The sequence below is a fragment of the Megalopta genalis genome, chromosome 5 (assembly GCF_051020955.1).
Source record: "Megalopta genalis isolate 19385.01 chromosome 5, iyMegGena1_principal, whole genome shotgun sequence".
Lineage (NCBI taxonomy): Eukaryota > Metazoa > Arthropoda > Insecta > Hymenoptera > Halictidae > Megalopta > Megalopta genalis.
Window position 1 is genome coordinate 12143002 of NC_135017.1, and position 18244 is coordinate 12161245.

Genomic DNA, 18244 nt, shown 5'->3' on the forward strand with positions numbered 1-18244 from the left:
GAATTTCGAATAAAAAGTTTCTTTCCAGTTATATAACTCCTACATCTCTGTAACCTTAAATCAGCCGTATGATCTGAACAAGAAAAGCTATTTTTCTAACGATATTTGCATAAATATCCGTCGGTACATTCCAGATTTTAATATTTTTAAATATTTTACTGGGAAGCAGTAAAGAATCGTTAATTAAATTCAAACGGCGGTCATTGTCCCGCCGAGCAAAGCGCGGTTAGTTGCGTTGAATTGGTTGCTATTGGTTGGCGCCAAAGTGTTACGGTATCTAACGGTTAAGTTTAACGTCAGACATAAGTCAGTTCTTCGAAAAGTGAAAAGTTTTTTGTGTTAACAGTTTCAAATAAGTTTTCTGTAATGTATTGTGATTAGTTGAGGCAATTGTGCATCGTTTTCTGGAACTGTCATTACATGTAAGGACTTCGGAAACGAATCAACGGATGGTAACCTAGTCCCGTGAGTGTTCGAATGAAATGTTATGTAGTGTAGAACTTTTATTTGTATTTGTGCTTAGAATAATAATTTATTTGGTGGATTATATATGTATTTTAGCTTGATACGTTCATCAGTGAACATTGTCTTATTTGTAAGATGTGTAATTTAAATAACGCGAAATATTTGTGTTCTTTGGAACATTATATTTACAATAGTTTACATGTTACATACAAATAGTCTTTATAAAAAGTTAAATACTGTATTACTTCTTGTCTGGAACCACCTCACTGATTCCATACATCCCTGCTAATAGTCTCCCATGAGATATTGGCACTGGTTCCTTGGGTGCCAAGTATGGTCCCTTCTCATCCATGTATACATATCTATATCTATGTTAAGGAACTTAAAAAATTTTATATAAGAGCATTGTTGGATCTTTAATAAAGGGATACGGAAGCCTTAAGACCCAGTAGGCACTTTGAGACAGTTTTATGGGTTCATCACAGCCAGTTACAAAAATTGGACAGGGTGGAGGCCCTGGTTGAACTCTGGGGTTCAATGTCACGTGAACAGGTGCTTTCGGGGTCACCACATGAATTCTCATCAACTGAGCCATCAGTGGCTTCGTTTGCCTAGACAATTACATGACTTCAAGCATTGAATTGTCAATGGAGATTGTAATATGTGGAATTTCTACAGACCTGCAGGGACAAGGGAAGTAAAGAGGCATGTCAGCTGTGCTGGATGTGACTTTGTTTCCGCTGTCCTTCACAATTCCATTTCCAGTTGCTTTAAGCACCTTGTCAGGGGCAGATGCCATGAACCTGTGACCTCTTGGACACTCATATTCCACTCCAACAAATATCTTCACAACGAACTCTTTACCACCTTTGGACTTTCTGCCACGAATGGTATTCATGTTTTGGAAGTTCTTCCCTCTTGGACAATAGCCATGCATGCTATGATCGCTTATTGTGGGCCATAAGGAACCTCTTTCCTTTTGGTGTTCCAATCTCACAGTCACATCCCAAGGTAGAAGAAAAGCAGAAGTGGGTAGTACACCAGCTTGATGTTGTAGACCCAAGTTATGGGAGTATAAGCTACTAGGTCCAAGACAAACCAGAGACCAGCTCGCGAATTGCGGTAGCAGACCAGCTGGGGATTCAGTGTGCAACATTCCTGGCAGGTACTCTGTAGTTGATGGTTGTCTGACTAAACATTTATCTGTAGAATTTAAATTTGTAGAATGCTTCCTTTTGCTAAGCTGTTTAAGTCCCGAATACCAGGCGCAATATTTACCTCTGTTGTCTGCAGCATTATCGGAAACCTCTATGACGACTTTATGTGCTTCGCTAGGTGTCAGATTAATCTTGTTATGTTTGGGAGCGATTTCGTTGGGTTCACCAGTCTGCTGAGACTGACCCCCACTCCCATACGGCGTTCGATCATCTGAAACTGTGATAGCATTGATAAGCAAACGATGTTAAACTAAGCTGTGTATAACTGTACCATTAAGAGTGTTGAGGGTAGTGCCCCTCGGGGTAGGTGACTCAGTGTGACAAAAAGAGTCCTTGCGTTTGGCAACAGACAGTAATTGTGCTGGTCTGAAATTGTGGGTGCTCGGTTGGAAAATCGGGAAATGAATATTCTCCAGTTGCGCGCAGCCACATTGTTTTGCTAACAGTTGGAAGTAGTCGTAGTTAGCCTGCCTCAAACTGAAAGGATCCTCCCGCGAACCTTGGCAACGTCCGCAGTTGCAAGCACAAATGTAGCGAACACCGCTGCAGTGTTCTCTGATCGGTAAATCACTGAAATATGTAAAATAAAGTTTGATTGCTGTAATAAATCGAGTTTAGCGAAATAAATCTGCACAGAATTTAGCCATACGTGTCCTTATCTCTGGTATCTGCTTGTTCGCCGCCTCCGGCACCCTCGCTACCACCTCTATGAATGGGGTTGGTACACGGATTACCCGTCAGAGACAACACCTCGCACATTTGTCGGCCTGACCGCCAATGCTTTTCGCATTCGGCTTGCAACTTCTCACTGAATTCTTCGAATAGAGGACCCCGGGCGTGCATCTCGAAAACAGCCATCGCGTGCGCCAACTTCGTCTCATGATATGCTCTAATATAAGTTCAATGTTACTGTTGCTATCCAGTTTTTCCACGTAATCCAATCTATACCTGGTGTAATGTTGAGGTAGGCTCTCCTGATACGTTTGCAATGCCCTTGGAAGCACTTTGCTACATCTGCTTTTACTGAATTTAACATCCGTGTCCAGCAAGCTATGCAGAGTTAACAGCTCCTTGTCTGTTGCATGCATAAAGTAGTCGTACACCTTGTTCGCCACTTCACAAAATATACCAGCAGTTGGTATCTGGTTCATACAAAGAAGTTGCAACATTGAATGTTACACCACAATTGTTAACTTAAGTTCTAAATTTTAACCTCAAAGTAGGCAGGTACAGAATGCCGCCCAACATTGTCGTCGAATCCTCTAGCAAAGGCCAGGTTTATGTGCTGCTGTAGAAACAGTCTGAACGACCGGGTCTCTGAAACCGAGTAACCAAGTACAGTTACGAGTCCGCAATCGCTATAACTCTCGATCTATGTAATTTCTATTTCACCTACCCGTTTCTTTATCGTCCAATTGAATATTAGAGTCTTGGCTGACCAAACTCCGCGAAGTGCTACCTCCAGAACTGATTTTGCAACTTTGTATGAGCTTTCTCGCCATGTGTCCCAGAATGTCCCTCGACTCGGTTATGCCGGTGTGAACGTAAACGAATTCTTGGTTTGCAGGAATCGCAAACAGAGAATTCGAACTGAAAGTTAAACAATTCAAGTTCATTAGGCGTCAAGTTCCCGCGTGTTTTAATCCGCGATTAAATCGTGCCGTGCGATTAGATTTTCGGACGTCGTTCGACTTTAATTGTTGTTTAAATACGTTTACATACTTGTAGTAATAAGTTATGATATATTATCTTATTCAAGATGTTTCACAGAACATTTTAACTCATTACTTCTAAATAATGTTACCTTATGTTGGTCACTATGCGATTTTTTCTTAATACATGGTAAATCTGGTCCTCCAAGGAATGCTCTAACTTCTTTATGTTAGTCCCATTAGCAGGGTCTTGGAACACAGAAGGACAAGTTTCAAAGTAGAATAACACCCTTGGCGAACACGGTCTGACATTGGCCACCCAATCCTTGGGTAGACTATAAATGCAGCTTAGAACATCCGAGAGTTGGGGTGAAACCTTTTGTCTGAGGACCAGAATTAAGTTTCACTAATATTCATAGAACTTATTAAGTAATACAGATTCTTACCTGACAATATCCATTGCTCTGAACAGGTGCACATAACTGTAATCAAAAGTGTGTGTAGGATGGGTAAGGACAATAACATGAGATATATGAAACAGGACAAGCAATGCTCTGGCATATTTGTCTCTCATGTGAGCCCAGACACTTAGGAAGTCCTTGCAGTCTTGTTCCTCAGTGAATCTATTGAATTCTGTTAAAAGACTATGCGTGTCTAACAGACCTCTTAGATGTAGATATATGGTTTTGTCCTTGGTATCATAGTAGCCCTCAATCTCACTCTGTAAAGTTTACCAAAGTTATATTGTAATTAATTTTGATTTAATGCTTCATTGATATAGTTCTTACAAATGTGTCTTCATCCACTGTTGGTTCATCCAGGAGATCCACTTGCAGGATAGAGCTTAGCATGCTGGTCTTGCATCCTTTAGCCTTATACTGTGATTTGCCAAACACAGACACTATCACTACCTTCTTGTCTGTATTTGGAAACCTAGAAAAATATCGGACTTAAGTACGAATAATTAAAAACTTAATGACTACAAGTTACTTAAAGATCATTTGATGACTACACATCGTATTGTGCGGAAAGTTCACGTTTTCTTCACTGTTAACATATATTCAATTTCCTGTAATAACAAAATGTTTTTTATCCTTTGTAAACAATTTATTACCTGTACGCTTTGCACGGAAGTTGAAATTTTTGTGGCCGCATTGTGCGTCAGTTTACCACAACACTTAGGTTATGTCATTCTAAACCACAAAATTCCGTTGAACGGATAAGGCGAGCGTGGTGGAAAAGTTAGGCGAACTGAAAATTTAAGTAAATTATTTAAACACTCGTTATAATCGATGGGAAAGCGTCCCATTCGCTAGGAGTTTTCGTTCACGCGGTTCTAGTTACAACAGCCTTATGGCTTTAAGGTGCCGGGCTTTATTATCGATCAAAGGGTGATAGAAGCTGACTTCGTTCTGCTCAATTTTGTTTATTGCCTCATCGTTCTAGTCGTTGTAAAATTGATATTTACATGACAATTTTACGAAATTCGCGCCCGTTTCCTTGTGAGAAAGTAAAGTTTTCCCGGCGAGTACCAAGTTGATGTTATTGCGAAAGGCTGACAAGTTTTAATTGCGAAAATGGTGTTAACGAAGGAATATCGTATATCCATGCCGCTCACAACGACAGAGGCAAGTAAATTCTTTCATCATTACATATAAAATGATTAATTTTTCATAGCCTCAGCGACTACTACAGTCTGGTCTCAGTTGATCCATATTTATCTCTCCATTTCTCTGTACTACAGTATAGTTTAACTATATTTAAACATTTCGAAGTGGTTAGCAGAATTTTAATATATTTATAGAAACGTCGAATACCGTTTAATACTTTCATTACTTAAGGGGGTGCAGCATTACTGAAACTTAAAAGAATGTACTTTTAATTGTTGGCTTTGGAAATATTGATGTAATTATCACTGAGAACCTTTTATAGTATCGCATTGGACAGCTCTACATGATTGCAAGGCATAGTCATGAACAATCTGCGAATGATGAGGGAGTTGAGGTGATTCAGAATGTGGAATGTGATGATGCCGAGCATGGGAAGGGCCAGTATACAGAAAAGAAGATCCATTTGTCTAGGTGACAATCACAAGCATAATTTGTAAGTTCATCTGTAAATAGATCTTCATTTGCCTTATTTTATTGTAGCAAGTTACCATATTGGATTCAATCAGTTATACCGAAGGTATTCTATGTAACAGAAAAGGCCTGGAATTATTATCCCTATACTATTACAGGTACAGATAGATTTATTGATAATGATTTGTTTTATAATAATGTTAGTTCTATAAAGTATCACATAAACTTAAAAATATCACGTTTCTTTTGCATGTTCTTTATGATGACCAAAGAATACACCGTAAGTATCTGCATTAAGAGTGTTTTCTTAAATTTTCTGTTATATCTAATTATGTATTTCAGTGTTCTTTCATGCCAAAGTTCCAAATATCAATAAGAACTCGATACGAGGATAACAATGGGTCTACAGAGAATGTATGTGAATTTCTATAGTATCTTATTCAATGAAACAATTACTTTCAATCATAGTTGTTCAATACAGTGCTTAGGTCTCTCCCCCATTGATTTGATACACCGTGAGGTTGACTTTGTAGACATTGCATACGATGAAATCTCTGCGAAGCACTACAAAGAGGAAGAGGTACCTTGCATGCAGTTTACACGCGCTTCTCTTATTTGCTCAGGGGTACAGTTTGGAGAATCTTACAATTATATGCTTTCTTTAGGATCCAAAATTCTTTCAATCCAAACGAACCGGTCGGGGACCGTTGGTAGAAGGTTGGAGGGAAACAATACAGCCTATAATGTGCTCCTACAAAGTAGTTAACGCCTCGTTCGAAGTATGGGGCATGCAGACTCGCGTGGAAGACTTAATTCATAGAGTAATTGTCGTTGAATACGCTCAATATGGCTTTCGATGCTTCGTAGTTCTAGTGTTAAATTCTCGAAATTGTAACGATCTCAATTACAGTGTATAAGGGATATTTTGTTGTTGGGCCATCGGCAAGCATTCGCTTGGATCGACGAGTGGTACGACATGACCTTGGATGACGTCCGAGAGTACGAGCAGAGGATGCAGGCCGAGACCAACGAGAAAGTGCGACTCAGGAACCTGAACAACGAGAGAACTCCTAGCACGCCCTCGACACCGAGCACGTCAGTGCCATCGTCGCCAGTACCGAAAACCCCCACACAATCTAATCGATCATGGTTCTCTTGGTCATAGCCGGAGTTCTACGTCGTACGACTTAGGAATACGTTAGCCTACCTAGGGATTGAAATTAATGATGTGCAAATAAACATTGGCAGCCTTTATTACGCGTGTATGTATGTATGTATCATAGCCGGTTGCCAGTTACTGAAATTCGATCTTCTGTAATCCGAGAGTCTCGGTCTCATGTTTTCAAAACGTGAAAAGAACTTCGGTGCATTTTTCTCATATTGCGAGCTATTTATTTATTCAAACAGAGGAGGATCACTTGTCTGTACGATGTTAAATATTTTTATAGTTTTTAATAGTCACCCGTCAGAGGGTACACTAGATTTTCTACGGCGCTGTATCTACTTCAAGTTTCCGGCACACTATAACCGCACGCATTGACGTACGTCACGTACTGATCATGTATCTATCGAACAATCGTAAGTGTAATATAATTGCGTCTTGTTAATATGTTCACTGGCTTAAGGACTATTTGCAAAAAGTGTTTAGCATTTAACGGATAAACTGTGAAATAATTGTGGCAGTACAATAATCATACGGTTCGATCCATTAATGGCACTAATGGAACGCGTTCTCTATTTTTTTTCGGCGACGAATTGTTAATATGCTTTCTCGAACCGAAACGCCGGACTGTATATACATATACAGTGTCAGGGAGCGACAATATTTGTTTCGGCACAGGTGTCTCTCTTGTGTTAAACGCATCTCAATTTCTATTCACTCTCGTCGGAATGCCTCGCGGGACCAAATACGTTCACGGAAAGCACAGGAACTCGCACACTCTCGTAACTTTTAAGTATCGTATCAGGTAGTCGCGTTTGGTACACGCTCTCTTGCCATGGTAACACCCTCTCATCGGAGCGTTACAGCGATTCACATGGCACGAGGTGCACGCTTTACGTTTCCGTTCCTCTTCAGAGAACACTCACCCGATTCAATTGCCCTGATCATGTATTTATATGTACTTGAATAAACGTTTCAAGCCGTTCTCGTAGCCGCTATTGTACCTCTGTTAAACCATGCTATTCGCATTCCCGGGAATCCCCGAAATTCTAACGGAAGTTACAGGCGTCGTGACTCAGAAACATTAAGCGATGCAATGTGCTAAAAGGGACGTCAAGGCTGTCTTTACACAGCAGTGAAACATTTATTTCGACGTCTTCGTTAGTTCTTGTTTAACGTTGCGTCTGCATACGGTGGATGAACAAAAATATCCGGACATTTCATGAAACGGTATAACTTTTTTAAAATTGAGCTAAATGAAGTGGATTTTCTTTTTACATACGACAGAGGGACTAGTCTACTAGTTTGAAAAATTATGGCACTCTGCATGCGAGTAGAGCGATTCATTTCCAACGCTCTAATATATTTTTCATTTATGTCGTCGCAAAATAGGGGGTGAAATCATCCCTTGAAGGAAACGGGGATTTCGATTTCTGTGATCGATTGTTTAATGTCAGTTAATGTGATTATTTAATGTACCACCTTTTGGAGGAACAAGGGACAAGAGGAGGCAGGGGGTGAAAGGTGAGTCAGGCGTAGCGAGGTGCGACGCGCACCCTGTCCCGGGCAGCGTTCATACTCCGCAGCGGGAATTCGACGGAAAAAACGTCGGAATAAGAATTTTCATTCACGTGTGATCGATTCGGTGTTTACATTATTGCCCAACGCCTGCGGCCTTAGCTACCGCCGGGTGGGGGAACATCGATAGCTCGGTTTCAAGCCTGGGGGGCACCCGAGAGTTCGCCGGACAAGTTTCCGAACTTTGTTCGAACGCCGAGTCACCGAGAAACGGTAATGAGAGCCGGACGATCTTCGATCTCGTTCCTCGCATCACGTTTCAGTTAGCGTTGGTAGCCGATGTGCCTGGCATTCGTACAGTTCTTGCGTATTCTTCGTGGAAACCGGGCCTTCTTGAACTAACAAGTAAACGTTATCGCAGCTTCTAATTCAAGAAAAATACTGGCATAATCGGCGCTTTTGTTTTGTACTACGGTGGCTTCAGAGTTGTGCAGAATCACGATTGAATTATAATTGGAGGAATTATAAGGAATTATAAGGAATTATAATTGCATGATTATAATTATAAGGAATTATAATTGCAAGGAATTCGATTACATTATGATAAAATTAGAATTTGTAATTGCAGTTGGAGGGCAATTACAAAATACTAAGCAATTAAATTACGTTAATTACGATGTGATTAAATTAAAGTTATGGATTACGATGTGATTGAATTAAAATTACAAACTACGGTGTAATTAAGTTAAAATTACGAATTACGATGCGATCGTATTAAAATTACAAACTACGGTGTAATTGAATTCAATTGAAATTGAATTTTTCTTTCGTATACTCATTTCTTGTCTCTTCCGCGTATTTTCTTCCCTCATTAGCTATCGACTTATTACTTTTTAATTCGCAATTTATATTGCATTTCACTATATAATATAATAATATTATCGTATTATCGTGAAATAATAATATCGTACAATATAATAATATATTGATTTCATTCGTAGTTGAATTATAATTGAATTACACCTGCAGAACGCTGTCTGCAAATGTGCGAGGCCGAATCAGTGAACAGCCATCAGAAAACTGACGATAATTCGGTAGAACGTAGAATAGTATCGAAGATCGGAGAGTGCAGCGATGTTTACACAACAAATCGAGTCACCGTCGCGGACGAGGAGTCACGGGGACGAGGGGTCGCCGGAACTTTTAATTGTCTTCGAGGTCTCCGCGAAATTAATAAACCCGAATCTGCGATTCGTAACTGGTCTGAGGCTGCTCGACCCAGTTTGCCGGACTCCTTGCTGCTCGGCCATTAAATTCATTGCTGCTTGAATTCGGCACCGGGCGAGGGGGCCGCAGATGAGGGATGGAAAGTACTACTGGAAATTAATAGGGACAGATTACGGAACGGCTCGCGGGTTCCGGATTTTATTTTCCGGCAGACGGAATTTCCGGACGCGAAACGTCGTTTTCCGGTGACAAACGCGCGGTTTCAGGTCGCCCGGAACAATTGATAGAGTTGCCGATAACAATACCGTTCCACATGAACGTACTGCTAGCGTTTTTTCTCTCTTTTTATTTATTCGCCAGCCCCGCGGCGAGCATTGTTCCGCCCGAAAACTGAGGTCCCCGAGGATCAGAGGGATTTCGTCGCTGCTCGGACACTTGGCCCTCGGCGGCGGCAGCTTCGAGCACGTTGATTTCGTTGTTCCGGGATTTATACGCCGCGCGGGTGTACGAACAGTTTTGAAATTTCGTTCTCAGAATATTTTTACTTTAAACGTTGATAGAAAATATAGTTATCGACAATTATTAATCGCTGCACTTTTATACAATTGTTACCTTTTATAAGGAAAAATGTTTCTCCAGCTTCTGACCCGGTGCATCGTGGAAAAATATTCTAGGGAAAATTGAGCTTCGGACAGTAAAAGAAGAAGCTTCGAGCTTTAAAACGAGCTATGGTTCATCGTCGTATGATCTTTTATTACCAAATTACCATAATGTGAACATCGTCGACTTTTTGGATATCATGAGATCAGGTGGGATTTTGTGCCATCGATCTTACTCTTCTTCACAGTTCCATAAAACGGCTACAAAAAATCGTAAAGTCATTTTTGAGGTGTCGTTTGAAAGAACAGACTTCAATCTTTAAATCTACTGTCCAGTCAGTGACCGAAAAAATTTTTCAATGATTTGGGAATCTTGTGAATGTTTGCCATTTTTGTGGAAAAGTATACTTTCAGTTTGCATCGCGGTACATCATGGGAAAAAATTCTAAAGGATATTGAGCTTCGGATAGTAAAAATAGAAGCTTCGAGCTTTAATATAAGCTATGGTTCATCGTCGTATGTTTTTTTATTACGAAATTACCATAATGCGAATATTGTCGACTTTTTGTATATCATGAGATCAGGTGGGATTTTGTGCCATCGATCTTACTCTTCTTCACAGTTCCATAAAACGGCTACAAAAAATCGTAAAGTCATTTTTGAGGTATCGTTTGAAAGAACAGACTTCAATCTTTAAATCTACTGTCCAGTCAGTGACCGAAAAAATTTTTCAATGATTTGGGAATCTTGTGAATGTTTGCCATTTTTGTGGAAAAGTATACTTTCAGTTTGCATCGCGGTACATCATGGGAAAAAATTCTAAAGGATATTGAGCTTCGGATAGTAAAAATAGAAGCTTCGAGCTTTAATATAAGCTATGGTTCATCGTCGTATGTTTTTTTATTACTAAATTACCATAATGCGAATATTGTCGACTTTTTGTATATCATGAGATCAGGTGGGATTTTGTGCCATCGATCTTACTCTTCTTCACAGTTCCATAAAACGGCTACAAAAAATCGTAAAGTCATTTTTGAGGTGTCGTTTGAAAGAACAGACTTCAATCTTTAAATCTACTGTCCAGTCAGTGACCGAAAAAATTTTTCAATGATTTGGGAATCTTGTGAATGTTTGCCATTTTTGTGGCAAAGTATACTTTCAGTTTTCATCGCGGTATATCATGGAAAAATATTCTAAAGGAAATTGAGCTTTGGGCGGTAAAAGTAGAAGCTTCGAGCTTTAATATAAGCTATAGTTCGTCGCCGTATGATTTTTTATTACTAAATTACCATAATGCGAATATTGTCGACTTTTTGTATATCATGGGATCAGGTGGGATTTTGTACCGTTAATTTTACTCCTCTTCCCAGTTCCATAAAACGACCAAAAAAAATCGTAAAGTTATTTTTGAGGCGTCGTTTGAAAGAGCAGACTTCAATCTTCAAATCTACGGTCCAGTCAGTGTCCGAAAAAATTTTTCAATGATTTAGGAATCTTGCGAATTTTTGTCATTTTGTGGAGAAATATACTTTCAGTTCGCATCGCGGTACATAACGAAAAAAAATTCTAAAGGAAATTGAGCTTCGGATGGTAAAAGTAGAAACTTCGAGCTTTAAAATGAGCTATGGTTCATCGTCGTATGATTTCTTATCACGAAATTACAACGTGATGAATTTCATCTATTTTCGCAAGACGTGACTTTACGTAGGATTTCGTGCGACCGGACTCGTTCTTCGTTTCTGTCGCATAAAACGTTTCAAAAAATTCGTAGATCAGTTTTTAAGTAGTCATTGCAAAGAGGAGACATCAATATCCGAATCCATGTTATATACCGTTACAAAAAAAATTGTCCACTGTTTTGGAAGTCGTTTAAATTTTCCTCATTTTCAAGGAAAAAGGTAGCCTCGGTTTTCGACTCGTTACATCATGCGAAAAGATCGTACCGGAAACCGACCTACGCGCGACAAAAGTAGAAGTTTCGAGCTTTAAAATGAGCTACGGTTCATTGTCGTACGATTTTTGTTCACGTAGTTACAACTGTTCAAATATCGACAGCTCGCCGTAAATCGAAAGTGTACTGTACAGAGAGTTTCCGCGTCCACGGTGAATAAAGGACAGTTGAATTATTATTTCAACAAATAACAAGCTGCGCAGAGTCTGCGGGGAGGAGGGGGGCGCCTAACAATCCGATCAGAAGTTGGAGTATTACGAATAACTTCGGGGATTGTTTTTATTAATTAAACGGGACGTTAAAGTGGGACAACGAGTGGGCTGGACGCGGAATGAATTTCTTTTTTAATTCGCCGTGGTTATGCAACCGGCCGGGGCGCGCGGGGGCGGTAAGAAAGCCGTGCATCCGGTTCTGAGCGGAAGCAAAGAATTGTCCGGCGGTCACGTGGCGGGAAAGCGTCGGTCACGTGGCTGGAAGGGCCGCGTGATCTACGTATCGACTTACGTAAACGCTCGTCCCACCGTTTGCCGGAGGATTGTATTTTGGAATCAATGGAATCCCACTTGATCAACGCTGGACCGTCCTATTATTTGAATTAATTAACAGCTCCGACTGTTTCGTAATCCGCGATCCGTTTAATTAATACACTCCGCCGCCACCCTCCCCCTCCCCCCCATTTCGTTCTCACGTTTGCGTAATAATATCATAGGACGGCTTTTTGCCCGTTGGAACTTCTCCCGGCTAAGTGGATTACGCGATCCGAATAATAATCTCCACCGACGCTCATTTTTTTCAATCGGACGACCGTTCTGTCGGATGACCGTGAATGTTTTTTAACGAGCACCAAGCGACACGTCGAACTCAACATTTTCAGGATTCGTTTGTCAACGTTCCAAAGACATGTCGGAATTTTTGCATTAACACGTTCCGTGCCACGTGTACCATCGATGGTACACGCTTGCATGTTTACTTAGTGGACTGAACAAATTGTTTACAAGAAATTTAGAACCGAAGAATCAATTTCCACCGCAAGAATGGGCGTTGATAAGTTTTTGTTACGTTGTTATGTGTACGAGAATTAATAATTGCACGTAATACATCAAGTTTTAGTAAAATATCAAAGTGTGAAGATTCGAGTAAAAAAAGCTCGGCACGGAACGTGTTAATCGTATGATTTTGTCCGAAACGACTGAGATTTAATGGGAGATCTTCTAGAACCAATGGCTTGGCGCAATTTGAAAATATTTTCTCGAACGATATTAATTGACCCGTCGAATTGAAACTTCGCGAGTCTGTCGATCAACGTACAGAGCACACGCGGAGGTTTCTAAATGTCGCCGTTGAAGCGCGCAACGTGTGAAATTTGTAGAATTTTCGAGTGCCGTTAATTGGATTAAATTGCTCGATATTAGTGAATGATTGTGGTTCGCGGAAACAATGTAGCGGCACACGGCGGATGATATTAACCCGTCGAACATCCGTGGAGCGTAGTTCGAGCTTCATTTGCCAGACTAACATTCCATGTGCCGGGGACCTAATAGTTTCGGAACCGGGAACAGATGCTGCCGACGTTCCCGTCGGCGATGCATTTTCTCATGGCTGAGTTGATCACATTAATAGGAACACACCGTTCCCCGTCCTCGAGGAACAGGCACGGCTCGTCCGTCGAAGAAATGTTTGCCCGGGGCTATGATCTCAAAAATTCTGGCACGATGAGAGTAACTCGGAGCTTCCACGACGATGCGTTGCGCATAAATTCTTAATAGACATCGACTCTCGCGAAGATCGACGTCAGAGAGGCTCACCAGGGACCCGTTTCGAACAACGATACTCTCTTTTGGCTTTTCACTTTATTTTGAAATTCTTTATTTTTTCTTTATTTTTTTATTATTTTTTCGTTATTCTTTCATCTGGATAGTCGTCGACACGACAATGGCAAGTCTTTTATTGGACAAATATTTTGGTATAATTTTTCTGTAATTCGCGCTCGGATTGCGCACAAACAATGGGCAATTTGGGGGGAGGAGTGTCCTTGGGTCTCGTTTTTATAATTGTTGAGAATCTCCTGTGCCCAAATTGTCCATTTGAGTGCGCAATCTGAGCGCGAATTGGGGAGAAATATATCTGAAACGTTGCTCGACAACTTTGTAAAATTGCAAATTGGTGCGACCAGCAGTTTTTCTGGAAAATATATATAAAATAAATATAATATATATATATATATATATATATATATATATATATATAAATATAAATATAGCGATGCATACAGTGGTGTGAATAATTACAGACTCGAAGTAACGTTCACAATTTTAATGAAATTTGAACAAAAGCTATTCCATATTAGAAACAATAGAAAATAGAAATACACGAATATGATAGTTCGTTAAATTTTCGTTCAGAAAGCAGGAACAATATAAAAGTTACCTTGAGCCTGTAAATGTGCACACTGCTGCAATTCTTCATCTCGCTGACCTTTTATTCCGTGACGAATGACATTCGCTGCAACCTTTAAACAGTGCAATATTTTCTTTAGGAAAAAATCGGGGGTATTCCTAGAACGTTGGTTAACAGTCCTGCAAAATCGTAATTTGACGACTCCAACAGCTTCTTCAGAAAAAAACTCCCGAAGATCGTCTAATTTCGCAGCGCCTGCTGAACGAGTGGCACACGTTTCCATGCACGCCGGTTAAAAGTATCCATTACCGTAACGCGTCGTCTGCGTAGCCAGTCGGTAGAAGGTCTCCGGGAATTCTCCATTAAAAAGAGCGCTCGCTTCTACCCCTGGAAACCCTTTTGTAGAGAGGCAAGTTTCGTTTAATTCGACACGCGTCCTCCGCGAAACTTTTCTCTGACCTATTTCCTCTAAGGGATGATGACACTAATCCGTAACACAAAGCGGCGGCGTCGGCGGCTCTGACCGTCCTGTTGCGTGCAAACGGCGTGCATAGTGGCCATTAAATTGCGAATGTTGTTCGTTTATTCGAGAAACTGTCTGCGCAAAACTTTTGAGCCGTGAAAGGATAACGAAACATTTGAGAATAACGATACGCTATATTAAAAACGAATTTTAAAATCATCAACGAAAGAAAGTTCTATCTAGTGCACGAGAGACACGAGGAACAGTTTTATTTCGCATAAAAATCCCCTGTCTAGCGATCATGCTTGATGTTACCTGGCGTGGGTGCAATTCTGTTGAACTGTAAAAACCATCGACGAAAGGTCTATCGAAAAAAGTTACACAGTTTTCGACGATAATTATAAAAATGTATTATTAAATTTGCCGAATTCGACGGCGTCGTTCGTAGTCCATCGGCGATTTATAAATAATTCAGAGGCGGAATTGTTGCGGCACGGGACAGGGGGATGAAATGATTGCAGCACGGAGCGAGGAGATTGCGGTTTCTTGAAAAACGTCAGCGAAAATCGGAATTTCAGATTCATGGTATCGCGTTTCTCGGTTAGCTGATCGGTATAATCGGGTCGCGGGAACGCCGTGGGGGTGGCCGGCGGCGCGAGCAGCCCTTTTAGGGTTGTTGCGGGGTGGGGGGGCAGGGTGTGCGATTCCTTGGGCGGCTAGAAGCGTTCCGAGCAGTTTGGAACAGTTGCCGCGCGTACTCTCCCACGTTCGCGTCGTTGTACCTGGCCGCAGGGTGTTCGAACGTGCAACCGTAATCTGTCCGACACGAGTGCCGCTATTCATTTTTATCTGCCATTGGATTTTACCGTCGTCGCATCTGGTCAGTCGTCCACCAACCTTTCTTTATCTATTCTTCTTAATCCACAGCTCGAAATACCGCAAAATTTAATTGCGAAATGTCCGCACATGTTCGCACATGTTTGGACATGTTTGCGTATGTTTGCGTTCGTTCACTTTCTTTCATCTTGTTTCAGTTATTTTATTTTAGTCCATTTTGTTGACTGTAAATTTTTCCCTCGATTTTGTCTGTTCGGTTTGACTTGGTATCAATCGTTTCGGTTTGTTTGCGGTTGTTTGTTCATTCCGTTTGCCTTTGTTTTATTTACGTTACCTTATGTTCCTTGTTCGACTGGCAATGAGTTGTTTGATTTTGTCTGTTCATCTTGTCTTGATATTTTTGTGTCGTTCGATTTAATATATTTAAGTATGTTTGCATATATTTGACTTTGTTTGAATAGATTTGACTTTGTTTGAATATATTTGACTTCGTTTGAATATATTTGACTTCGTTTGAATATATTTGATTTTGTTTGAATATATTTGACTTTATTCGAATATATTTAACTTTGTCTGAATATATTTGACTTTATTCGAATATATCTAACTTTGTCTGAATATATTTGACTTTATTCGAATATATTTGACTTCGTCTGAATATATTTGACTTTGTTCGAATATATTTAACTTTGTTCGACCTTTTCTAACGAGTCAGCCCATATTGTTTTATTCGTCTAATTTTCTTCTTCCAATTTTATTTATTTCGAGTGTGGGATCATTTTCAATTTATTACATTTGTTTCAGTACATTTGAACATGGTTGAGATTGTTTGTATTTTTTTCGAATTACCGTTGACGCGATTATTCCAGTTTCGATGTCACCCTAACCGCTTTGATTTGCAATTATAATGACCAGGTATTCATATTTAACGAAATTCCACGGAACATATTCTCGACAATGTAATTCCGTGCACTGGACGATGATGTGACAATAATTGATAATAGACCGCGCACGAATATTTCAACATTATTAAATGTACAATCACTTTGTCCCGCCTACGATAAACACTACTGGCTACAATAGCGCCGACATGTTTGTCATTCGCTAGTACATTGTTGTATCTCTGTGATTTCAGAAGTTCCACAAAATTTCTAAACCTACAAAAACGTTTAATCGTGCAAAAATTTGTGATCCTACGAAATTTTATAATACAAAAATACAATATAATACAAAAATATATTGATCTTCTAAAATTTATTGTTCTACAAAAATATATAATCCTACAAAAATTTATAATCTTACAATAATCCATGAAACCTAGAGTTTATAATTATTCGTTAATTTCGCGAACTAACCAGAAATCTATGCAAATTACAGAACGATAGATATTCCTAAATTTATGAAATTCAAGACTCAGCATAAAATTGATGAAACACGGAATTGCTGTTTGCCCGTTTCGTTAATTAAGATCAGATAAATTCTGGGGTATATGTAAACGTATCGAAATGTATTACATACGAATATAATGCAGCAAAAGATATCTCTGTATTTCAAATATCCCGTGTTTTTAAACATATCGAGTTCGTTGCACAACTGGAAGAGAGACGCAGAGCAGCGTTGCACGATGATATTAATTATACAGGCGCGTACGACGCCTGTAAACCACTTATTTTACACGGCGAAGACCGAAAGCGTTAACAGAGGGGGCTGGTATTACGCGATATTCAAAGAAACATTCTCACGCATTTAATACCATTAGGAGGACAGGCATTCGCCCGACTGGTATCGAGCCATCGGCGCATGAAGCTTCGTTACTAATGCCTCCCCCGGTATGCAATTATTTGCGACTCTGTCATCGGTTGCCTCCCCTCCCGCACGGTTCTTCCGCCGGCGATTGATGTCCTCCGACAAAAAATTATATTCGCTCGGATAATTTTTTATCATTCGCTGCGTCACGTATCGGGACCGCTTTCAGCGATTACTCGGTATGCGTCTGATTAACGCCGACCAATTCTACTTGCTGCGACGTTGCCGCCTGCGCCGCATTCGTACGACTCGGTATCGTCAACAACAAAAATTCGCGCACACCTTCGCCTCCATTACAACGACCACGTTCCCATTAATATTTCATCTACAAGCGTTTATTATTCAATCGCAGTTCGTCGTATAATTTCTCTGCAATCAATTTTTATTCATACATCGAAATATCAATATACTCGATTCGGTGCGTCAATTATTTTCAATTATTAATCGTCTCGCGTGCAATTTAAATAACACACCGGACTATTATCGGGCCGCGCAGCCCACCGGCTCTATTATAAATTCAGTATAGCGTATTAATTCGCACGGACCGCCAATTAATTGCGGATATTGCAGATCGAATCCGATCGGCGCAGGAGGCCCACAATACGTCGGATTATATTGGCACGAGCTGCATCGAATCGCTCGAGGTACAAGTGATTTCGATTACGGTGTAATGACTCTTGTCAAAAATCGTCAAAGCGTTACCGGTCTCCATTCGAGCGAGAGACGCCGGAGGGGTGGTGCGCGGGGTGGGGGGGGGGAGGGGTGCGCCGGTTTAAACGGGGAATTATTGATGACGCCCATGGGAGCCGTTGGCCCGCCAGCCGTTCCCTGCGGCCGGACGCGTCGTTTGCACGGCCGTAGACGATAAT

The 18244-nt window shown here is 40.5% G+C and overlaps 3 protein-coding genes across 9 annotated transcripts in view; 2 read left to right on the top strand and 1 right to left on the bottom strand.

Annotated features, from left to right (window-relative positions):
- Positions 1-626: 626 nt before the first annotated feature.
- LOC117217908 (nonsense-mediated mRNA decay factor SMG8) lies at positions 627-4688 on the bottom strand. Its single transcript, XM_033465778.2, has 13 exons — positions 4449-4688; positions 4123-4267; positions 3781-4055; positions 3487-3717; positions 3079-3272; positions 2896-2999; positions 2631-2824; positions 2332-2571; positions 1954-2252; positions 1744-1899; positions 1146-1668; positions 897-1076; positions 627-827 (listed from the first exon to the last, which is right to left on the bottom strand). The coding sequence occupies exons 1-13, from the start codon at positions 4487-4489 to the stop codon at positions 707-709; spliced, it is 2703 nt and encodes a 900-aa protein (XP_033321669.1). The 5' UTR covers positions 4490-4688; the 3' UTR covers positions 627-706.
- A 68-nt stretch (positions 4689-4756) lies between these two features.
- rdgBbeta (cytoplasmic phosphatidylinositol transfer protein 1) lies at positions 4757-7568 on the top strand. Its single transcript, XM_033465802.2, has 8 exons — positions 4757-4962; positions 5267-5415; positions 5485-5573; positions 5688-5695; positions 5758-5829; positions 5897-5995; positions 6081-6236; positions 6326-7568. The coding sequence occupies exons 1-8, from the start codon at positions 4912-4914 to the stop codon at positions 6578-6580; spliced, it is 879 nt and encodes a 292-aa protein (XP_033321693.1). The 5' UTR covers positions 4757-4911; the 3' UTR covers positions 6581-7568.
- Positions 7569-7766: 198 nt separating this feature from the next.
- The window catches only part of Pdfr (Pigment-dispersing factor receptor), a 71258-nt gene continuing 60780 nt past the window's right edge, over positions 7767-18244 (top strand). For 6 of the 7 annotated variants that reach the window (XR_004489675.2, XR_004489674.2, XM_033465892.2 and 3 more), the window contains exon 1: positions 15463-15612. The gene's annotated coding sequence lies outside the window, so the exon portion shown is untranslated. Of the gene's footprint in view, positions 8102-15462; positions 15613-18244 lie in introns of those variants that run through there. The other variant, XM_076521400.1, reaches the window with a different exon arrangement.

What these genes read in the sequence shown, in the direction of transcription:
- LOC117217908 (XM_033465778.2), bottom strand. Translation starts at nt 4,489, where the DNA reads ATGCGGCCACAAAAATTTCAACTTCCGTGCAAAGCGTACAG. An exon ending in TACTTCCCTTGTCCCTGCAG is followed by an intron (nt 1,077 to 1,145) that starts GTCTGTAGAAAT and finishes GTAATTGTCTAG; the next exon opens with GCAAACGAAGCCACTGATGG. An exon ending in TACTGGGTCTTAAGGCTTCC is followed by an intron (nt 828 to 896) that starts GTATCCCTTTAT and finishes ACATAGATATAG; the next exon opens with ATATGTATACATGGATGAGA.
- rdgBbeta (XM_033465802.2), top strand. Translation starts at nt 4,912, where the DNA reads ATGGTGTTAACGAAGGAATATCGTATATCCATGCCGCTCACAACGACA. An exon ending in AGCACTACAAAGAGGAAGAG is followed by an intron (nt 5,996 to 6,080) that starts GTACCTTGCATG and finishes TGCTTTCTTTAG; the next exon opens with GATCCAAAATTCTTTCAATC. An exon ending in TGGAAGACTTAATTCATAGA is followed by an intron (nt 6,237 to 6,325) that starts GTAATTGTCGTT and finishes TCTCAATTACAG; the next exon opens with TGTATAAGGGATATTTTGTT.